This window comes from Culex pipiens, chromosome 2 (assembly GCF_016801865.2).
Source record: "Culex pipiens pallens isolate TS chromosome 2, TS_CPP_V2, whole genome shotgun sequence".
Classification (NCBI taxonomy): Eukaryota; Metazoa; Arthropoda; class Insecta; order Diptera; family Culicidae; genus Culex; species Culex pipiens.
In genome coordinates this window covers 125,987,729-126,012,071 of record NC_068938.1, presented here as the reverse complement: position 1 = coordinate 126,012,071, position 24,343 = coordinate 125,987,729, and the positions used below count along the sequence as shown (strand labels likewise).

At 35.3% G+C, this 24,343-nt stretch overlaps 1 protein-coding gene across 1 annotated transcript in view; it reads left to right on the top strand.

Annotated features, from left to right (window-relative positions):
- The window catches only part of LOC120419928 (uncharacterized), a 157,512-nt gene that overhangs the window by 102,658 nt on the left and 30,511 nt on the right, over positions 1–24,343 (top strand). The window contains exons 2-3 of the mRNA XM_039582793.2: positions 154–383; positions 10,506–10,649. Of these exons, the coding sequence (XP_039438727.1) occupies positions 154–383; positions 10,506–10,649 (374 nt within the window). The remainder of the gene's footprint in view (positions 1–153; positions 384–10,505; positions 10,650–24,343) is intronic.

The window sequence follows — 24,343 nt, the reverse complement described above, 5'->3', positions numbered from 1 at the left end:
ATTGGTAACCACTGGTTTAGGACTAAGTTTACCCTAAGGGAGGTTCTCCACGCGGGAACCACTGGTACCCAGGTGGAACTAATTCACTAATTGATGGCGTTTCTTCTCAACTTTTCACGACTTTTTTTTCTCCCTCTTTTTTCCAATTTTCAGGCGGTAACACCGACTCGAGCAAGGACCACTGCAATAAAACGGTCGACATCTACGAGGATGTGGCCTCGCCCGAGGTGACCAATCTCAACCGTAACAGACCGCTGACGTGCTGGTACCGGTTCCGGAGCTTCCGCGGCGCGCCCCGTGACTGGGTGCTGCGGTTGAACTTTAAAAAGTTCAAAGTGGGCACGCTGCTCAACGCAACACACTGCGACGGGGGCTATCTGCAGGTGAGCTTTGGCGAGGTCGTTTCTCTTCTCACGTCAGTGTGTTTCAGTCCAGGGTGAAAATGGACGGAAATTGAGTGCTCTCAGGGAAAAAAGGAACTTTTCCTGCTGGGAATGCAATGCGATCCGGATCGATATTTTCAATTAGGCAAGAGCACTTTAAAGAATGCGATACTGAAACGTTTGCGAAATTTCTACAAACACATCCAAGGTCAAAGTCATACCCAAAAATAACTACCTTTTCATGTTAGGAAAGTCACATTTATTATCACGAATAGCCAAGGACAATGAAAGAGTGCCTCAAACAGTTAATTCTGCATGTCGAGTCGACCCATTCGTGATGAGCGACCATGACGGTATAAATAATTCACAGTTCATTGCACATAAATCTAGTGTGCACCACGTGCAACTCATGGTTTGGCCGAGAAAAAGAGGAGGAGAGCAAAACCCATGTGCTCTATCCGTATGGCAATGGTTACAACCAGATTTCGAGCTGCAACCGTTTCCTGGACTGGATGCAATCTGCAATTCGAGTTGAGTCGAGAGTCTCGCGTTGGCACGTGGTGACAAATCTGAGTGACAAATTTTTTACACGTATTTACTACCGTGATGAATGGCGGCGGACGGGTTTCCTGGGTCGGAATGGGATTGTGGATTCCACACGACCGAAGAGGAAAGGTGTTTTGTCCATCGGAATTGTAGAACGTTCCGGTTGGGTGCAAACAGATGCACTAGCTAGAAACGTTGGATGCTGAGAACAGTTAACAGTTGAGTTATTTAGATTTTTGTGCCCTTGTGAAGAATGTCACTTGTCATGTTAGTTTTTGGTAATCATATCTGAATTATACTTATTTTGGCATTGAAAAATCTTCCAAATTTTGTAGAACACAGTATGTAAGACCATTGGGTAATTCTCTACCAACTCACACGAAATCGGGAAAATTTGAAACTTTTATGTAAAATTGTACGCCCGATTTGATGGCGTACTCAGGATTCCGAAAAACCGTAATTTTCATCGAAAAAAAAACACTAAAAAAGTTTTAAAAACTCTGGAACATGTCATTTTATGGAAAATTTAATATACTTTTCGAATCTACATTGTCCCAGAAGGGTCATTGTTCATTTAGAACAAAAAAAAAAATCATTTTGAAATTTCGTGTTTTTTCTAACTTGGCAGGGTTATTTTTAAGAGTTCTACAAAGTTGTAGAGCAGACGACTACAAACATCATTATCTCCAAATATTATATGGAGAATTAATGCTGTTCGGTACTTCCACATATTGCATGCCATTTTTGTTTGTATGCAACAGTAACGAACCACCCCAATTATCCATACAAACATTGGATACAAACCGTTTGCCCATGTCTAAATCTTTCTGGGGACCCAAATCTTCATGCTTCCCCTCGAGTTGAGTTTGCGCAGTGATTTTTGTCGATTTTTGTTGGGCAGTGAGCAATTATCCACGAAATCGGTCTTTTTTTGAATTTTATTTTTTGTATTTTTTAATCCGACTGAAACTTTTTGGTGCCTTCGGTATGCCCAAAGAAGCCATTTTGCATCATTAGTTTGTCCATATAATTTTCCATACAAATTTGGCAGCTGTCCTTACAAAAATGTTGTTTGATAATTCAATAATCTGTATCTTTTGAAGGAATTTTTTGATCGATTTGGTGTCTTGGGCAAAGTTGTAGGTATGGATATGGACTACACAGAAAATAAATGATAAACGGTAAAAATTTTTTTGATGATTTTTTATTTAAATTTTTATCACTAAAATTTGATTTGGAAAAAAACACTATTTTTATACGTTTTAGAGGACATCAAATGCCAACATTTCAGAAATTTCCAAGTTGTGCAAAAAATCTTTGACCGAGTTATGAATTTTTTAATCAATACTATTTTTTTCAAAAAATCGAAATATTGGTCTTAAAAATTTTTGAATTTAATTTTTAGATGTAAAATCAATTTGCAATCAAAAAGTACTTTAGTGAAATTTTGATAAAGTGCACCGTTTTCAAGTAAAATCAATTTTTTAGGGATTTTTTTTTGAAAATAGTCGCAATTTTTATATTTTTTAAATAAGTGCACATGTTTGCCCACTCTTGAAATTTTTTTTTTTTTGAAAAGCTGAGAAAATTCTCTATATTTTGCGATTTTGAACTTCACCCTAACAACCCACAATTTTCTAATGTCGATATCTCAGCAACTAATGGTCCGATTTACAATGTTAAAATATGAAACATTCGTGAAATTTTCCGATCTTTTCGAAAAAAATATATTAAAAAATTTAATCAAGACAAACATTTCAAAAGGGTGGCCCTTTTGAAATGTTAGTCTGGATTTATTTTTTCTGAAAATATTGTTTTCGAAAAGATCGGTAATTTCACGAATGTTTCATATTTTAACATTGTAAATCGGACCATTAGTTGCTGAGATATCGACATTAGAAATTGGTGGGTTGTAAGCTCAGATGACCTTGCAGGCCAAATGTTGAAAATTGAATATTAAAAAAATGGGTAATTCTCTACCAACTCACACGAAATCGGGAAAAGTTGCCCCGACCCCTCTTCGATTTGCGTGAAACTTTGTCCTAAGGGGTAACTTTTGTTCCTGATCACGAATCCGAGGTTCGTTTTTTGATATCTCGTGACGGAGGGGCGGTACGACCCCTTCCATTTTTGAACATGCGAAAAAAGAGGTGTTTTTCAATAATTTACAGCCTGAAACGGTGATGAGATAGAAATTTGGTGTCAAAGGGACTTTTATGTAAAATTGTACGCCCGATTTGATGGCGTACTCAGAATTCCAAAAAAACGTATTTTTCATCGAAAAAAAAACACTAAAATTTTTTTTAAAAATCTTCCATTTTCCGTTACTCGACTGTAAAAATTTTTGGAACATGTCATTTTATGGGAAATTTAATTTACTTTTCGAATCTACATTGACCCAGAAGGGTCATTTTTTCATTTAGAACAAAATTTTTCATTTTAAAATTTCGTGTTTTTTCTAACTTTGCAGAGTTATTTTTTAGAGTGTAACAATGTTCTACAAATTTGTAGAGCAGACAATTACAAAAAAAATTGATATATAGACACAAGGGGTTTGCTTATAAACATCACGAGTTATTGCGAATTTACGAAAAAAAGTTTTGAAAAAGTTACTTTTTGCGTTTCTCTTTGTTTCGTTGTCCGTGTCTGTCGCAGGTGGCCAAGAACGGCCATGATCGATGACGACCAACTTTTTCAAAACTTTTTTTCGTAAAATCGCGATAACTCGTGATGTTTACAAGCAAACCCCTTATGTCTATATATCAAAATTTTTATCATTGTCTGCTCTACAACTTTGTAGAACATTGTTACACTCTTAAAAATAACCCTGCATAGTTAGAAAAAAAACACGAAATTTAAAAATGAAAAATTTTGTTCTAAATGAAAAAATGCCCCTTCTGGGTCAATGTAGATTCGAAAAGAACATTAAATTTCCCATAAAATGATTCCAAAATTTTATACAGTCGAGTAACGGAAATGGGAGAATTTTTAAAACTTTTCTAGCGTTTTTTTCGATAAAAAAATACGTTTTTTCGGAATTCTGAGAACGCCATCAAATTGGGCGTCTAATTTTACATAAAAGTCCCTTTGACACCAAATTTCTATCTCATCACCGTTTCAGGCTGCAAATTATTGAAAAATACCTCTTTTTTCGCATGTTCAAAAAACGGACCTCAGATTCGTGATCAGAAACAAAAGTTACCCCTTAGGACAAAGTTTCACGCAAATCGAAGAGGGGTCGGGGCAACCGCTGTGTGAGTTGGCGGAGAATTACCCAAATAGGCTATTTTAAACTACAACAAACATATTATTCATAAAAAATGCTTTTGATTGCATTTTTCATATTGTGACATGACAACATTGAAGTTTGATTATTTTAACTAATTTTTGAAGGATTTGAAAAAAAATGGAAAAAGTGTCATAAACTTATGAAAGGACGTTATTTAATGATAACGTTGCGGAAGGATGTTTTTACAGTTATCCCTACGATTTCAATAAAATTTCAATAGATTTCAATCTGCCTGAATCTAAATTTCATGAGATCGAATCCTGAAGTTGTAGATTTCTGAGTACTATGTTCATAAGAAAATGTTTTATCATGACTCATGAGTTAATATAAAATACTTATTTCTTCAATCATCTCATAGAATGTTAAATAATTTATTTCAAAATATTTTTGTTGAATATTCTGACAAAATTTACTATTTTCAATCACATTCAAACTTGTAAAATTGTTCCAATGAGCTAGATTTTTGAACAAAACTTTTTGTGTCGCTGAAGACTTTCTAGGCCCAGTGACAAAAATATAATCTAACCCAAAAATTATGAACTCGTAATTCGTCACAGTGTCCTGATGTAAACAATGATCGTGCTCAAGCTGTCACAGTCCCGCAAAATTTCGGGCGGTCAGTCAAAATAACTAGCCAGAAGTCGCATGACAAAAACAAAACTTTAGCAAATCTGATGCAAACAATAGAGTTATCTACGTGCGCATGTATTGTGTGTACGTACACGAAAAAGGTTGAGGTTAAATTTTGTACCCGCCAGCAAAGCAAATGGTGTGTTAGTGTGCTTGATATCGGGCTTAGATAACTCTATTGGGATTGGGAAGAGAAGGAAAAACTACTCAAGAAAAAAAAAATCGAAAATTATTAACAAAAGGAATAGTAATAGAAATGCTTAAAATTAAATCACAGTTTTTTGTTGTCTATTATCGTCAAAAAACTTCCTTGTTCAAGGCAGTTTATCCGTTGTAGATATAGCTCATAAGCTCATCCAGAGCTTGAAATTGCTGTGTCTTGTTCCGGCAGACACGAAACTCAGGTAACATCAGCTTGTCCCGGTAGAATACCGCTCTTAGAAGCGGTCACTCTAGCGTAATAACATCTCTAGCTGAGAGGGAGCGCTATCCAGGATGTTGGAACATCTCCGTCGTCAGTAGAGTTTGCAATCGTCAAAGGTTGGCGGGCCGCTGGCGTGTCTTCTTCTGGTCCTGCTCCGCTAGGTATTATTTCCGCGCTACATCCACGGAAATTCGCCGAGTGGGTTCCATCACATTTTGCGCATTTTCACGCGCTTTGTGCTGCTGGGCGGTTTACCTCAGTAACAAATATTTTTAAAAAATTAGCTCATTCTTCAGCGAAAAGCATAAAAATAATATAAATTAATGAAATATGAATAGAACAAGTATAAAGGAATCTTACTTGCTAAAAACTGCAGCAGTACTACAATGCAATCTATATCATTTTATCTTCTGTTTACAAATGAAAAATGTCCCCTCGTTCATAAATCTTTGATGCAATCCACTTACCATGACATTTCATTCCGCAACGCAATGCATTATGTTGCCAATTGCAGCACCCGCGTGCAATAATATCCAGCATACTGATTGACCTTAATTAAAGCATTGGCACTCAAGCTGTACGTCTGAATGTGTAATTGAATCAATGCGGTAACGAATCCTGAACTGGAACTGCAAACCCGGGGATGAATTTGCCTGATTTGACCTGAGAATCTCCAGACTGGGGTGAGTGGGTGGAATTCTGTTTGCATTCGACTTTTCCTCGTGCTACGAATCTCTACGAATCTCGCCGCTCGTTATTGTCAATCAATCTTCGTTAGCCTCATTTTACGCCACAACCAACCACCCAAGAGGGAAGAGATTCCAGCGCTCCTGGTTTTAACCCTCAAATGACTCAGCTTTATCATTTGGTGGAATAAGTTAGGTGCAAAATACTTGAGATAAGCAAGCCTGTTACGACAATTTAAAAAACCAGCCTGAACAGTTGAGGGTTAAAGGGTCGGGAGCCAACTGTGCAATCTTCATGCAGGAAGCCGGAACGCTATCAGATCTACAAAAACAGGTGAAATCGCTGGCCGGATCCGGACAAGGCCGTTTGCCTCGAAATAATTGCATAAATCCCGGCACCAGCCCGTCCACTTCCGTTTGGCCAGCGGCGCCGTCGGCGGTGGCGTGTTATCAATACACCGGGAATGGTTCCCATCTCATTAAGAGGATCAGTTCAACATTCCCGTCGGATTTGCATCTCAAGCAGATAGAAAGCCCAGACAGACCAGGACAAAAGCATATCCGACGGGATCCAAAGGATCAGATAGGTCTAGTGCGTCCATCCCGGGAATTCCCGGGACAAAAATCCCGGGATTTTTCCAAAACCGGGAATTCCCGAATCCCGGGAATTTTCATAATTTGTCCCGGGAATTCCCGAAATTGAAAAAAAAACAAATTTTGGTCTGAAAATTCAAATTTTGTTGTAGAAATAGATGAACAGTAAAATACATAGTAATCGAAACGAACTTTAAAGCATTAAAATTTGTATTCGGCATATATCAGCTTTAGTTTGACTGATAAGAGAAAATTGATTATAATTTAGTCATAGATCCGCAAAATGCCTGGCGCAATAAATATTTTCTATTTAATTTTTCGTATTTTTGAAGACTATTTACCATATTTATATTTATGATATTATAATTGAAAATAATCATCTTAAATTATTTTTCATTAAACTCCGGATTTTGGGGCAAGTAACGAAATAAGACAGCTATTTAAGAAAAAAAAAATGCATCGTGTTTTGAATAACATTGGTTAAAACAGGAACAGAAAAAAAATTAGTACACCGATTTCCAAATGTATTGCTCTGAAATCTCCTGTACCTTTTCAGCTTCTATTCCTGATTTTCCCTAGTTGACGGTAGTAACTTAAAGAGAATTATTAAAATATGTTTTATATAAAATAAAACATTCAACAGTTATCTAAAATTTTGCATTGACTGTTTTTTTAAATATGAAGGACAATAGCTTATAGGAACTTTTTTTTTCAAAAAAAAAACTCTTGTGTTGTTGTCGCTTTTCGTTTTTGTAGATATTTTCAAAGAAATTTGTCTAGCTTTTCTAGTTATGGCATATATTAAAATATATAGAAGAAATTTATTTATAAAACGCTTATTTAATTTGAATAACATTGAACATTTAAATTTGAACTTTTTTTTATATAAAAAAACAATTTTTATTTCTTTTAAGTTATTTAAAAACTGTCGTCCTTGTTTAGATTGAAGTGTAGATTGTCACCAATTATTATTTTTGAGCTTGAAAACATATCAAATATTATGAAAACATACATTTTATGACTGCTTAAAAAATTTCCCGGGATCCCGGGAATTCCCGGGATTTAAAAAATATTTTTCCCGTTTCCCGGGAAATTCAAAACCCGGGAAAATTGGACGCCCTAGATAGGTCAGAAGGGCAGTCGGTAACGGTTCAGCTGGGTTTGGCGGAACTGAATTCGAAGCAACCGCCAATCGGCTGGAAAAGAGCAATCGAAAGCCATTCGAAAAGTAGGGTGGTGCCAAACACAAATTATAAGCAATTTAAACTCAATTATTTCCACAAAACAACAGTGTAAATGAGCCAAAGACGAAGTGTAAACACAACGTATAAAATGCTCCTTCTTTACGTAAATAGCAACTGATTTGAGCAGGATAGACAGATTTTTAACACTTCATCTTTGGCCCATTTACTTTGATTTAATACAATCAAACGAATTTCATATGGGCTAATAACTTGATATTACATAATAATTCAAGAATTCAACGACTCAATCCACTAAGAATTTGAAGAATCCAATTCCGATTTCCAGATTCCGGCTTCTCAAGATTGCAAAAAAATGATTGTTAAATGATCTCTAAATGTCATAATGTGGAATTATTTATTTTTAAGTTTGCGTCATTTCAGCATTTAACGTTTCGGGACCTCATAAAAATCAGAAAATTCTTAAAGTAAAAAAAGATTAAGAAATTCAAGAAAATCAAGAATTCAAGCAATTCAAGAAATTCAAGAAGTTCAAGAAAATCAAGAAATTCAAGGAATTTAAGAAATTCAAGAAATTCAAGAAACTCAAGAAATTTAATAAATTCAAGAAAGTTAAGAAATTTAAGAAATATTATAAATTCTAGAAATTAAAAAAAAAATCAAGAAATTCAAAAAGTTCAAGAAATTCAAGAAATTCAAAAAATTAACGAAATTCAAGAAATTTAAGCAATTGAAGAAATTAAAGAAATTCAAGAAATTCAAGAAATTCAAGAAATCCAAGAAATTCAAGAAATTCAAGAAATTCAAGAAATTCAAGCAATTCAAGAAATTCAAGAAATTCAAGAAATTCAAGAAATTCAGGAAATTCAAGAAATCCAAGAAATTCAAGAAATTCAAGAAATTCAAGAAATTCAAGAAATTCAAAAAATTTAAGAAATTCATGAAATTCAAGAAATTTAAGAAATATTATAGATTCAAGAAATAAAAAAAAGAACAACAAATTCAAGAAATTCAAGAAATTAAAGAAATTCAAGAAATTTAACAAAATCAACAAATTCAAAAAATCCAGGAAATTCAAGAAATTCAAGAAATTCAAGAAATTCAAGAAATTCAAGAAATTCAAGAAATTCGAGAAATTCAAGAAATTCAAGAAATTCAAGAAATTCAAGAAATTCAAAAAATTCAAGAAATTTAAGAAATTCAAGCAATAAAATATTTATAAAGTGAAAAGTTTTTAAGAAAATAAAAAATAATAAAATAATTAAGAAATGTTGGACAAAAAATAAGTAACACTTGCTGAATAATCAAAGTGATATAAAAAAAATAATTCGTAATACAATCATACAAACGTTCCAATTTTCATAATTAATGAGATTTATAGCTTTGGAATTGAGTTTTTCTAAGAATTTAAAAATTTTACTATTTAAGAATACAGAAATTTAACATTTTTGAAGTTTAGAATTTTAGAAATTTGCAGTGCACATCAAACAAAGTCTAGTGCAGCCAGATAATTGCTTCAAACCTTACATTATTTTCAAAACTATTGTAAAATGGGGAGAATCGATACTACAATCTGAATTGGGACTGCAGATTTAAGATCACATAAGGAAAACTCTTTTTTTTTTGTATTAAAATATCCTGAGTAGTTTTTGAAGACGTCAAAGAATAATTCTCAGACGTTCTTTAAGGAAAAAGAAATCCATTTAAGCAGTTAATTTTTTATCTGGTTTGAATGATTTGAAACTGGTCTGCCCATAATTGAAAATTCAGCTATTATGCCAAATCAAGTATTCGGAGAAAAACGCGTTTTAGTGTTTGTCACCAAATCTCCTTCAAGGCAATTTCCCATAAGAGTGGCATATTAGCCGTTTGGTTTTTCGCATCAGCAGCCAAATCTAAACGCTATTTTAGGGAAATTCAAGTTTCAGAAGATGCGTTGAAACATCCTCTACCACCTGGTGTTAATATCTCGTTTTTGCCAAAAGTGGATATTAGCCGTTTTTTTCAATGGTGGGCAGTGGTGTGATTCAAATTTTATTTCAATCGATTTCTATGACTTCATACATAAACATAAAAACAAGCACCCTAACAACCACCCTCGTCCCTCTGGGGATGCCACATGTGACACTGTCGATGTTCGCTTTTGGTAGATGATGGTGGCGATGGCCGCTGGCCGATTTTGAGCGATGATAATGTTAATGGCTAATGGCCTAGGCGTGGGGGACGACGGGACAGGACGGGACCCCAGGATCGAATTGGTCTTTTTGCCGTTTTTCGTGTCCTTGTGTGTCGTACACTCTCTCGGCAAACGGTATAAATAAGCGGAAAACGGGCTTATCGCGAGAAATTATCGCTCTCCGGGGGTAAATACCACACATGCGGGCCAGGAAGCACGTCCAACTTTAATAAATCATATTTTTATGAATTAAATTTGTAAGCCACAGAATCACGGATTGAAGCAAGATAACGAAAAAAAATTAAAGCGCCAAAAGTGATGGCGTGTGTTTGACCCATGGGGCCATTTTGGGGGGTCAGTTAACCTTTGCTTTATGAAAATCATGGTGAAATAAATAAAATTCCCTTGGCCACGAAGCCACGAGGGGAGAATGAAAAAAAAACTTTTGACTGCCAGACCATCTGCAAGCTATTATTCATAATAAAAAGTTAATCGCATGTAACGACCAGTTAACCGATTTCGTTTCATTTTTCCATTTTATTTATACACATTTTTTCGTTCCCTTTTTATTGCAGATTGTGGACGGCAATGCCAAAACCGACGTGTCGAACCGCCGTGAGCCGGGCCAGTTTTGCGGCGAGTCCGAACAACCGCAAACATTCATCAGCGAAACAAGTGCCGTCAAAATCGTCTTTCACACCGATAATTTCACCGATCAGGTAAGTGAGGTTATGTTTTTTCCCCCCACCGATGTCATCCCAAATTTGAACTGTCCCCAATTTTGAACTCTTTTCTGACCCAGATGTCAAAACTTGGTGGAACACAAAACGAAGCAAGGAACGAGTACGAAAATTCCGAAAATATATTTGGACATACAAGCTTATCCACTTTGTGGCGCTGTAAATAATAAATGTGCCACCATTTCAAAGTGCTTGCCACAATCGTCAGTTGACAAAAGTTTTGCCGGTGGAGCTGCTGGCTGGCTAAGCTCATAGCTTAACGCGAGCCACGCCACCTCTATGAGTCAGGGGTGGTCATCCCAAGGCGAGGCAAATTTACAACGTTGATAACGGATTTGAAGCCACGATTTTGTTCAATATTTTATTTGTACTCCTTTCGATTGAAACAACACTTCTAGTACGGACTTCACTTTTATTACTTTTTTTTTCGAAATCGCGATTTTGACGAGCCACAGATATGTAAATAATTCTTGTTAATCGGCTTAGCCAACTTTCCTGTCGGCAGAAATCATACTGCGATCGAAGCTTTTAACGATGCCACCACGTTTCCAGAGTCCACCTCCGTGCTACTGCCGCGATTCATTTTGAGTTTCCCGGCGCTGGTCCGAAGTGATCCGGCGGCTTTTGGCGGTGCCACCACGTTTCCAGTGGCCGCCTTCGAGCTACCTGCATCTGCGCAACAGGTTCGGTCTGAAGAAGTGCCTGCTGTCGTGACCACTATTCGCAAGATAACTTTATATTTCGTTTCAGGCCCAACAAAAACACACGAATACTTTATTCTTCTTTTTTTCGCGCACACATCCACTCTGCTCTTTCCACCTTGGCAGACCTTGTGCACCTCCAACCGCCATCTTGTGGAGAAACTTACAGAATGCTGGAGATAAGGCCCAACATAAAGGGCTTTCAAATTAAAGACCAATCACACAAATCTTACCGATCTCAAATCCAGCCGATGCTTATAACTTCGATGCTTCAGTGCCAGCCATTTTGTAGTCAACCTCGGTCATTTTTGTTACGCTTACAAGGAACGCGTTTTTTGTTCATTCGTCGTCAGCCGTCGTTAGCTCCTTACAATGGTCAGGCACTGGTACTGGTTATAATTGAAAATTTTCTGACTAAGCTTGTACTTGCCCTTCGCTTGTGAAATCTTGGCTATGATGCGATCTTGCCTGCTTTACGGCCAACCACCGACTGATCCTGATGCTGCAGAGCCGGTCATCGATATTTAACTGGCTATGAGTCTTACGTGTGTCGTGCTGACGAACTTATCGTTGTATTACTGGACATAATGTGAGCGTATTCTAGATCGGCCCTCAGACCCACACATTGCGGATTTAATTGTGATTTGGCAGTTGTTGTGGGAGTTCTTGGAGTCGCGTGGATGGGAGAAAATCCCGCATGACGCGTGCGTAACGCTGACCAGAAGCTGATTGAAACAAACATGGGTGTAAATCCCTTGCTAACACACGAAGAGATTGTCCAGTCTTGTGGACTATTGTTTTGCGAAAAGGTGTTGGCCAATGTACGAATGCAGTACAATGATGTAGTGTTGTTCTGTTGTAGAACTGTAGTGTAATACAAATATCTACGGAATACAAATATTTGCATTCAAGGTTCTGTGCTAGGATAAGCGGTCGACGATGAGGACATAGATGATGCTTTGTCTTCATCTTTAGTTGAGCTTGTAATACGACCCAGGGCATAAGGGAGTCAGGGCAGGTCCAAGCTATCCTGTGAGGAAGGGAGGGATCTTTAGTAAAAAATCTATCTGAAGTTGAGCAAATGTGGCAAATTGCTCATGTACGTGCCAGCAGATATTTGCTTTGGTGAGGACTGCTGATCGCTGACATGACACGGGCTAAATCGATGAGCGAGCTTAACGCGTATTTAACCGAGTCACGTAGCCTAGTGGTAACGCTTCCGCCTCTTGAGCGGTAAATCGGGGTTCAAATCCCGGCTCGGACCAACACAACTGGTGATCGTTTCTCTTCTGGATTCGATTTCTTAGAAAAGAGAGGTCGTCTCAAACTGTGGACCTTATCACGACACCTTAGGGAAGGCGGCCTATGGAACATTAGGTTATGAAATATCCCCGATATTCGTCATGGGTCATGGGCAAAAATTACTTTTACTTCACGCGCATTCTGTTGTAAAGCCTGAATGGTAAATTGCAGATTGTTGCGTCTGTCACTTTTGCTCCTGTTTACTTTATTACTTCGATGCCAGACAGGGATCGCAGCAACCGATGATAGATACTCGACTAACGACTGGATCAACTTGATTATTACCCTGTTAGACTGAATTCCCGCGGTCGTGCGATTCGAAGCGTTATCTGCTCGATGTCGATTGAGTCCTGCCATTTTCGAGCGTTTGTCGTGCGTTTTGATCGAATGTCAAAAAGCCGACATCTTGTGTATGCAGAAATCTTGGCAGGCGTTGATTAAAATTAATGACAGATAATTTTTCGTGGATTTCCAACGTGCTTGTGAAAAATTGTACTCATTATATCATTTTTTAAAAGCTGGAAATCTATGTTCCAGATTCAGGAGTTTGACGGAACTAGCAAGCCGAACAAATGAATGAGGTAAAGCACTTCAAATTATGGTTTGTTCAGAATTTTTGATATATTTTTCTAACTTTATCTTTAGATGTTTGAAAATTGCTGGTTTTGCCCCTTGAGATCACCAAGAATGAAGCAAAGACTCGAGCAAAGACGAGTTCCGAACCTGGCATCTCAATGTGGACAATAATTATCTAAATATAAGTCGATTTGAATAGAATAATAAAATGTGCATGTTTGCTAACGGAATCTCTTTTATTTGCATCAAATTAACCAAAAAATCCGAAACGAGAGCACCCGACAATGGCAGGAACCTCTAAATAACAAAGTCGCCCGAAAACGGCCCGACAACGGCCCGTCAACGTCGCTTTTCTCAAACGTCGATTTCGACGATCGTCGGACAAAGTGTTGCATATACGCACGAAAAGGGCCCGAATTCCGTCGGACAAACCGTAGGAATTCGGGCCGTTTTGTCGAGCCGTCCGGCGGTTTTCGGGCCGTTGTCGGCCCGGTCCGTCTGTCAGGGAAGTAATGATCTGTCATAAATTTTATCACCGCCTGCTAATTTTCTATACGCCGATTAAACGCAGGACAAACGCTCGAAAATGGCAGGACAAGATCGATTTCGAGTAGATAACGCTTCGAAAGGCACGACCGCGGGACTTCAGTCTAACAGGGGAGCGTTGAAAATCTTGAAAACGATGTAAACGATAAAAAGCTTAAAGCTCTAAAAATCGTATTGGAATCCAACGTATTCTGTGAAATAAACTTACGAAATCACGGAACGGTGCTCAAAATACCGTTATTATGACAAAAAATATGCAATCCGAGATTTTGGGGTCTATCGATTCCTTACACCATAGAGCACCTCTAAGCAAAAATTAAAAACATTCGCTAATTTAGTTTTCGAGATACAGCCATTTTAAGATGTTACATCCGATTTTCAATAAGAAAATCGAAACAATCTATACAATTTTAGCATTTCAAAGAATATGCCATTCGAGATAATGATGTTTTTTGCTTCATATGACTGTCAAGTCGTCAGCTGTGTGCTATCTTGTGACAACGACCATTTAGTACTATTCAGGGCCGTGTACAAGGGGGGGGTTTTAGGGGTTTAACCCCCCCCTGGAAAATTAAGTTAGTTACACCCCATGCGCCCCTCGGCCCGAAGGGCCGATTTTTTTTAGCTATGTTGCTAAAATGCCAAAGAGATTTTTTTCTTTTTTCAAATCGATATGAAAAATTTGACTGGAGGCGCCCTAATGACTAAAACATTTTTATGAAAATTATAAAAATTTAACTGGAGGCGCCCCTAAGACTTATTTTTTTTTCTATACGAATATGCAATATAAAAATTTGACTAGAGGCGCCCCTACGACTTAAAAAATCATGCAAATTCTCGATATAAAAAATTTAATAGAGGCGCACCTTCGACTTAAAAAAATCATGCAAATTTTGTTATGAAAATTTGACTGGAGGCGCTCCTATGACTTTAAAAAATCATGCAAATTCTCGATATGAAAATCATACAAATTTTGTTATGAAAATTTGACTGACTAAAACACTAATGACTTAAACATTTTTAATGACTAAAACATTTTTAATGAAAATTATGAAAATTTAACTAGAGGCGCCCCTAAGACATAATTTTTATCAATACGAATATGCAATATAAAAATTTGACTGGAGGCGCCCCTACGTCTTAAAAAAATCATGCAAATTCTCGATATGAAAAATTTGACTGGAGGCGCCCCTATGACTACCAGATTTTTATGAAAAATATGAAAATTTAGCTGGACGCGCCCCTAAGACTTAATTTTTTTCAATACGCATATGCAATATAAAAATTTGACTAGAGGCGCCCTTACGACTTAAAAAAATCATGCAAATTCTCGATATGAAAAATTGAATAGAGGCGCCCCTACGAATTAAAAAAAATCATACAAATTTTGTTATGAAAATTTGACTGGAGGCGCCCTTATGACTTAAAAAAATCATGCATATTCTCGATATGAAAAATTGAATGGAGGCGCCCTTATGACTAAAACATTTTTAATGAAAATTATGAAAATTTAACTAGAGGCGCCCCTAAGACTTAATTTTTATCAATACGAATATGCAATATAAAAATTTGACTGGAGGCGCCCCTACGTCTTAAAAAAATCATGCAAATTCTCGATATGAAAAATTTGACTGGAGGCGCCCCTATGACTAAAACATTTTTATGAAAATTGAACTGGACGCGCCCCTTAGACTTATTTTTTTCAATATGAATATGCAATATAAAAATTTGACTGAAGGCGCCCCTACGACTTAAAAAATCATGCAAATTTTGTTATGAAAATTTGACTGGAGGCACCGCTACGACATTAAAAAAATCATACAAATTTTGTTATGATAATTTGACTGGAGGCGCCCTTATGACTTAAAAAAATCATGCAAATTCTCGATATGAAAATTTTTACTGGAGGCGCCCTAATGACTAAAACATTTTTATGAAAATTTAACTGGAGGCGCTCCTAAGACTTTTTCTTTCAATATGAATATGCAATATAAAAAATTGACTGGAGGCGCCCCGACGACTTGAAAAAATCATGCAAATTCTCGATATAAAAAATTTAATGGAGGCGCCCCTTCGACTTTAAAAAATCATGCAAATTTTGTTATGAAAATTTGACTGGAGGCGCTCCTATGACTTTAAAAAATCATGCAAATTCTCGATATGAAAAATTGAATAGAGGCGCTCCTACGACTTTGAAAAAATCATGCAAATTTTGTTATGAAAATTTGACTGGAGACACCCTTATTACTTAAAAAAAGAATGAAAATTCTCGATATGAAAAATTGACTGGAGGCGCCCCTATAAGTAAAACATTTTCATGAAAATTGAACTGGACGCGCCCCTAAGACTTAATTTTTTTCAATACGAATATGCCATATAAAAATTTGACTGGAGGCGCCCCTACGACTTAAAAAAATCATGCAAATTCTTGATATGAAAAATTGAATAGAGGCGCCCCTTCGACTTTAAAAAATCATACAAATTTTGTTATGAAAATTTGACTGGAGGCGCCCTTATAACTTAAAAAATCATGCAAATTCTCGATATAAAAAATTTGACTGGAGGTGCCCCTATGACTACCAGATTTTTATGAAAATTATGAAAATTTAACTGTACGCGCCCCTAAGACTTATTTTTTTTTCAATACGAATATGTAATATAAAAATTTGACTGGAGGCGCCCTACGTCTTAAAAAAATCATGTAAATTCTCGATATTAAAAATTTGTCTGGAGGCGCCTTGATGACTAAAACATTTTTATGAAAATTATGAAAATTTAACTAGAGGCGCCCCTAAGACTTATTTTTTTTCAATACGAATATGCAATATAAAAATTAGACTGGAGGCGCCCCTACGACTTAAAAAAATCATGCAAATTCTCGATATGAAAAATTTAAAGGAGGCGCCCCTTCGACTTTAAAAAAATCATGCAAATTTTGTTATGAAAATTTGACTGGAGGCGCTCCTATAACTTTAAAAAATCATGCAAATTCTCGATATGAAAAATTGAATAGAGGCGCCCCTACGACTTTGAAAAAATCATGCAAATTTTGTTATGAAAATTTGACTGGAGGCACCCTTATTACTTAAAAAAAGAATGCAAATTCTCGATATGAAAAATTGACTGGAGGCGCCCCTATAAGTAAAACATTTTCATGAAAATTGAACTGGAGGCGCCCCTACGACTTAAAAAAACATACAAATTTTAGAATGAAAATTTGACTGGAGGCGCTTTTATGTTTTAAAAAATCATACACATTTTATTAAAAAAAAATTACTGGAGGCGCCCCTACGACTAAAAATTTATTATGAAAATTATGAAAATCTAACTGGAGGCGCCCCTACGATTTATTTTTTCCAATACAAATTCTCAATATTAATTTTTGACTGGAGACGCTCTAATGACTTAAAAAAATCAGGCCAATTTTCGACATGAAAAAATAAATGGAGGCGCTCTTATGACTTAAAAAAATCATACAAATTCTTATTATGAAAATTTGACCTATGATTATGAATTAAACATTTTTATGAAAATTCTCAATATGAAAATTTAACTGGAGGCGCCACTACGATCTAATTTTTTTAAACATATTCTCAACATTAAAAATTTGACTGGAGGCGCCCCTACGACTTAAAAAAATCATGCAAATTCTGGATATGAATAATTGACTGGAAGCGCCCCTATGAATTATTTTTTTAAATACATATTCTCAAGGTAAAAATATGACTGAAGACGCCCCTACGACTTTAAAGGCATATTCTTGATATGGCAACTTGGATTGAGGCGCCCTTATTACTTAAAAAATCATACAAATTCTTATTATGAAAATTTAACTGGTGGCGCCCCTACGACTTAAATTTTTTAAACAAATTTTCAATATTAAAAATTTGACAGGAGACGCCCCTACGACTTAAAAAATCATGCAAATTTTCGCTGTGAAAAATTTAATGGATACGTCCCTACGACTTTAAAAAATCATACAATTTCTTATTATGAAAATTGACTGGAGGCGCCCCTATGACTTAAACATTTTTATGAAAATTTAATTGGAGACGCCACTACGACTTTAAAAAAATCATTCAAATTTTGTTATGAAAATTTGACTGGAGGCGCCCTTATGACTAAACAAAATCATGCAAATTCTCGATATGAAAAATTTGACTTGAGGCGCCCCTACGACTTAAAAAAATCATGCAAATTCTCGATATGGAAAATGGAATGGGGGCGCCCCTATGGCGTAAACATTTTTATGTAAATTATCAATATGTAAGTTTTACTGGAGGCGCCCTTATGAGTGGGGAAAAAAATTGGTAAAAATATTGAATAAAAAAGTTGAATAATCGGTGCCCAAAGCAGCTTAAAAATGATAAAAATATTGTAAAAATTAGATTTTACTGGAAACGCTATTATGACAAAATTAAAACATTCAACAAAAAAAAGTTTGACTGTCGACGCCCCTCTAGCAACAGAAAGACTGTTTAATAAGAGCCAAACAAAGTTTGGCGTACGGTAACTTAAAAAAATAAAAATTCTGTTTAGCGTTCAAGCTACAACAATTTTTTGCACCGGTTGGCAAACTTTGTTTGACTAATTTTGAACAGCCTTTATAGCTTGAGGAACGCCGATAGTCAAATAATTTAATTTTATTTTTATTTTAACAAAACGCCGCTGGTAAAATCCTATTTTCAAAATATCTTTGATCTTTTTTTATGTTGCTCTACTTTTTTCATTTTTTTTTAAATTTTGTCATGAGGGCACCTCTAGTGAAATTTTATTTTCAAAAAGGTAGTCAAATTGTTTTACCGTAAACCGGGGTGACTTTGATAGGATTTCAATTTGTTTTTGGAATATTTTCGAACAGGTAAGGTTTTTCTCAAGATTATTATTTTTTTAAACATGTACTGGGGTAGGCCACACAAAGTCCATTGACTATTTCGGAAAAAAAGTTTTTTCAATAATGTTTAGAAAAATAGAAAGATATTCAAACTTTATTTGTACGCTAAATGTACCATCACTAAAGTAGCTGATATAGTTTTAAGAAAAAAAAAAACAATATTTATATTTAGTTAACTATGTGTATAAGCTTTTTAGCAAAATACATATAAATTTTAGGTAAAATTGTTAAAAAGTCGGAATTTTGCCTGAAATTTCTTAAAACTAGTTTTGTTTATAAAATTAACGATTTATATTGCATTTTATACTGAATTCAAAGCACGAATCACAAGTTTTCACATTTTACATGAAATTTGTTCAACTGAAATTGCCTATAAATTTGGAGATTTTTTAAATTATGTTTCAAAAACACATATTATTTATTATTTACAAACTTTTTTAACCTTCTCCTAGTGGAAAATTGTCCAAAGAATCCGAAAATGCATTCCGTTTTCCGATTAAAAATCATGTTCATTGAGAAAATCATGACACATCGAGAAGTCTAAAATAATGACTTCCATCAACATTTTCTTAACTATAGTTAACTAACTTTTAAAACCTTTCAACATTTTATGAAAAGTTCTTTTTGAGGTACTTTGAACTCTTCTCTACCACGGTCAGTATGATTCTAAACCATTCCGTACGTATTTTAGTTGTACTCTTAATTTTGCGGAAAAATCGCAAACCTATCAAAGTCCCCGGATATCAAAGTCACCCCGTTTTACGGTATTTAACATTTTTATTTCATCACAAGGCGCAACTTTTTATCATTTTTATGTTGTTAAGCCAACTTTTTTTGATTATTTTTTTACGTGTTGTGAAACTTTCTTTGAAATCTGATTTTCAAAATATTTTCATCATTTCTATGGTGGTTTAAAGGCGTTGGCATGTTAGTATTTTTTTTTAATATTTTAATTATTTTATCATTTTTTAAATTTTGTTTATGAGAGAAGTGCCTTTTCGGATCGAAATCGAAATATATCTTTGTTTCCTGTAGCAACTTTGTTACTTTTTTCGATTTTCTAGGACGTTTCTTCGGAAAAGTCAAGGAATTGATAGAGATATATTCAAAATTATCTTTTTTCATTTTTTATACTCAAAAGTCTGTTACAAATGTTTGACCCAAAAATGAAGTTTCTAATCTAATTTTTCAGATTTTCACAAAATTCCGTCCTAAGGTACAAAATTTCATACGTTTACATACCCATTCCAGCCCTCAAAATTGTATGGAGACTTGTATGGAAAAACAATTGATGCAAAATTGCTTCTTTTGAGATAGGGAATGAAAGAAAAGTCGATTGAAAACCAGTAGTTTCCGAGTTATGATCAGTTGAACACTTTCAGTTTATCCAGCTACAACCCAACCCCACCTCTAGACGGGGATCGATCTAATAATTCGCCAAAAATCATTTTTTAACCAATTTTCGACCTTTAAAAAGCATTGGAAAGAAGAACTATTAAAATTTGGAAAATTTTTAGGGTTGAACGTGTGACTTGTTTTATGTGACTTTACCAATGTTTTAAAAAATGGTTGTTTTTCTTGGCTGTTTTCACTAATATTTTCTGTACTTTTTTTTTCTATCCAGCTTTTTAAGCGAAGATGGCGTTCGAATGTTGAACGTCCGAAATGTCAAAATCACGCAGCGGTACCAACATTACGAAAAAAGTGTGCCATGGCATGACAGCCACATTTTTTTTCTAATGTTGGTGCTACTGCGCGATTTTGACATTTCGGACGTTCAACATTCGAACGCCATCTTCGCTTAAAAACCTGGATTGTCTCAGACTATACATCTAAGCATTTTTTAACAATTTAAATGATAATAGTTTGTTCTAGAGTAAAAAAAAATGAAAAATTGGCTGTAAAAAACTTGACAAATTTGGTGAATAGGCAAAATACTACCAAAAACAAATATCAACTAAACAAGATAAATGCAAATATCAAAACTAAAAATGAAACAAAAACAACATAAAATAAGAGAAGTAAAGTTTTTCGTAGAACAAAAGTTGCTCAAAGTGACAAGGGAAAAATTAAAAAAATCGAAATAATTTGGGCAGCAAAGGGTTAACACTTAAAAAAATCAAGTTCATCGATTTGATTTCTTTGAGATTGTATATCTCAGAAACAAATTGCTCGATTTGAAAGTTTCAGAGAGAAAATTGTACAAAATTTTCTTGGCTCTTCAAAAATATTTTTTAGGGGTACTTTAAATTCCAGAAGTATTATTTTAAAATAAAAAGAAACCAAAATAAATTGAAAATGCAGTCCTAAAATTAGCTTAACCCTGAAAAAGGTACATTTTGTTAACAAAATTGCTTCAATCATTTTTGTCCACTTTCGTTTTTTTTCTTCAAAAAAAAAACATATCTCCTAAGCCAGATTTTGCACCATCACTAAAGCTCCGAAGATGTCTTTTTTAGTCTCCTAAAACATAAAAAATCGGGTTTTTTTTTACCCTAGACACCAAATCGATCAGAAAATCCCTTGTCAAGATATAGAAATTCATTCATTTGCATACAAATTTAATATGACCAGCCCCCAGAATTGTATAGACATTTGTATAGAAAAACGAATGATGCAAAATTGCTTCTTTTGACATAGAGAATGCATGGTGAGTGGCAAAGTTTCATCCAAATAAAAAAAATGAAAAGTTAAAAATCGTGAAAAAAAAATTGCGAAATCGTAGAGAACTACTATTAATATAAAAAAAAGAAAACTTATGAAAACTTGTTTTGAGCAATTACTGCTACACTCCTTCACTAAAACCCCGTTTTACGCTCCACAAGTTACTGGTCCTTCCCTCTTCCGATTTACGCCAAAACTCTCATTTGCGCAAAAAACTCAAATTCGCTCAAACTTCGTATTAACGCGTGTAAAGATTGACTGTTAGCGCCCTTTCGCAATCTAAACAAGCACCCCATGCGCCCCATTCGAGAAAACCCTCCCCTTTCAAAAATCCTGTGCACGGCCCTGGTACTATTCGAGAAAATTGATTTTTAAAGCTTGATGATAAATATTTTCAAAACTATGAATGGGTCATTCCATCTGAAACGGAACAGCATTTGAAAATTACCCTCTCCGATCCTGCTCAAATTTGGCAGAGCTGTTGATACTATCAAAACATGCAAAAATCCCAAATTTCATCCAAATCGGACCACCCCCTCCATTTTTGTACCTCCCCAAAAAACACCTTTTTGGTGATTTTTGACCAAACCTCCTAGTTTCAAACGGCGATAGCCCAGGAACCACAAATCTTAGAAGGTCGGTCTTAGACTCAATTTTGAAGGAAATTGGACGTAGAATCCATTTCCGTGATCAAAATTTTGATTAATTTATTTTTTTCTACCTGTATTGCGCAATTGAAAACTTTTAACGGCCGTATCTCAAAACACCCCAACTTATTTTTTTTATTTGACCTCACCATCGTGTTCCCCGGCCAATTTTACATAAGAATTACTTATCGACAGAAATGAATATGTTTCGTTCCAGAGATATCGAATTTTAAAGTGTTGTGTTTTCGAAATTGCCTACATGAGCTTCATTCGCTGCATCTGCTAGAAGCACACAGGTGGGCTGATCAATAACTACTACCTGGTCATTTATTGAAATAATATTTCATCATAATTAATATTTATCAAATTGGGCAAAAATTAACTGTATAACACTTAGGAATCTGGAGTTTAATCGCGAATGTTTATCGGCTCAAAAAAAATAATAATGAGGTGAATTTTTGTGCTAACCCACAGGACAGAGCAATAACGACACACAGTAAAGGGCAGAATTGGATTCCGACGGAGCGAGCAGGAAAATGCAATTAATCTTGTTAGTAACACTGAACAATAAGTGCACGATACATTATTGAGTAAAACATATGAATGAAAATGAATAAAATTTGTTGATACATTGTACTCTAATGAAGAACGATCACAAGGAGTAGAAAAAGGATTTCTGGAAAGTATAAAACTGAAAAATGTAAGAAAATCACAAAGTTTGATCTGCGGCTAATTTCCCATATTTAGTTGCGATGATTTCAATACCCTCCGAACAACAGTGTTTTTTTTCTTTTATCATTCTTGGATTCTTGGAACACAATACAACTGCTGTCATCACGTATAAGGTTATTTTTGGATTAAATTTAACTTGACCAAAATCATCTTTTAATCAAATGGAGCTGGCTCTTAATATAAAAATTGATTTAATATGATCAATCTTTTGAACCATAAATCAGATTTGCCAAATTATAATAAACTATAATAATAATAATAATAAAGCAGGTTTTGGGGTTTTTGCTGAATGACACTATTTTGCTACCGCCCATGATAAAGGCCCTAGTCATGGCCTAGGAGGTACTCTAAAAGGTTAGCAACACGTAAAAAACGGTGCATTCAAAATAACCCAATAAATATTCCTTTCACAAAAATAGATTGATCAAGGTAGGGGAACAGCATCTAATTCCAACGTTCCTCTAATGTTGCCATATCCATAATTGCCATTGCCATAATTGCCTTTGGCATTCAATTACAGCTGATTAAAAGCGTTTTCAACTGAAATCGAGTGATAAATAGCTCAATAAGAAGTGAACAAGCATGTTTCTATTGAAAGTTTTGCAAAATTTGTGTTTAAATAGTGAAAATGAGCAAATTCGACAAAACTAGGAGCGAGGACTTAACCAGCTAAACATACGAGAATTTCCCCTATTGGCCATTTGAATAAATATTTGCGTAAAATTATAAAAATAAAAATTAAATTAATCATCTCCCAGAACACCAGGTAGCAGTTATTCATCAGCCCGCCTGTGTGCTTCTAGCAGATGCGGCGAATGAAGCTGATGTAGGTAATCTCGAAAACACAAAACTTTAAAATTCGATATCTCTGGAACGAAACATATTCATTTCTGTCGATAAGTGATTCTTATGTAAAATTGGCCGGGGAACACGATGGTGAGGTCAAATAAAAAAAATAAGTTGGGGTGTTTTGAGATACGGCCGTTAAAAGTTTTCAATTGCGCAATACAGGTAGAAAAAATAAATTAATCAAAATTTTGATCAAGGAAATGGATTCTACGTCCAATTTCCTTCAAAATTGAGTCTAAGACCGACCTTCTAAGATTTGTGGTTCCTGGGCTATCGCCGTTTGAAACTAGGAGGTTTGGTCAAAAATCGCCAAAAAGTCGATTTTTTGGGGAGGTACAAAAATGGAGGGGGTGGTCCGATTTGGATGAAATTTGGGATTCTTGCATGTTTTGATAGTATCAACAGCTCTGCCAAATTTGAGCAGGATCGGAGAGGGTAATTTTCAAATTTGCACTTTTTCGTGCACAGTTGAGATGGAATGACCCGAATGGTAGAGCCAAACTTTTTGAAGCAATCGGTTCGTATACTATCGCTTAACAAACGCTCTAAGTTTCAACTAATTTGGTTACACCAGTTAAAAGATACAGTAAATAATGCAAACAAAAATCTGAAAAGCACGTGTCACAAGTGTGTTTCGAAAATAAAATTGTACTACGTGTCACAAGTGTGCACAGAATTCCCATACAAACTGAAATAAGCTCAAATCAATGGTTCAATCGACTTAATCAGTTTATTTTTATAAGCAAAAGGTTGCATTGCCTT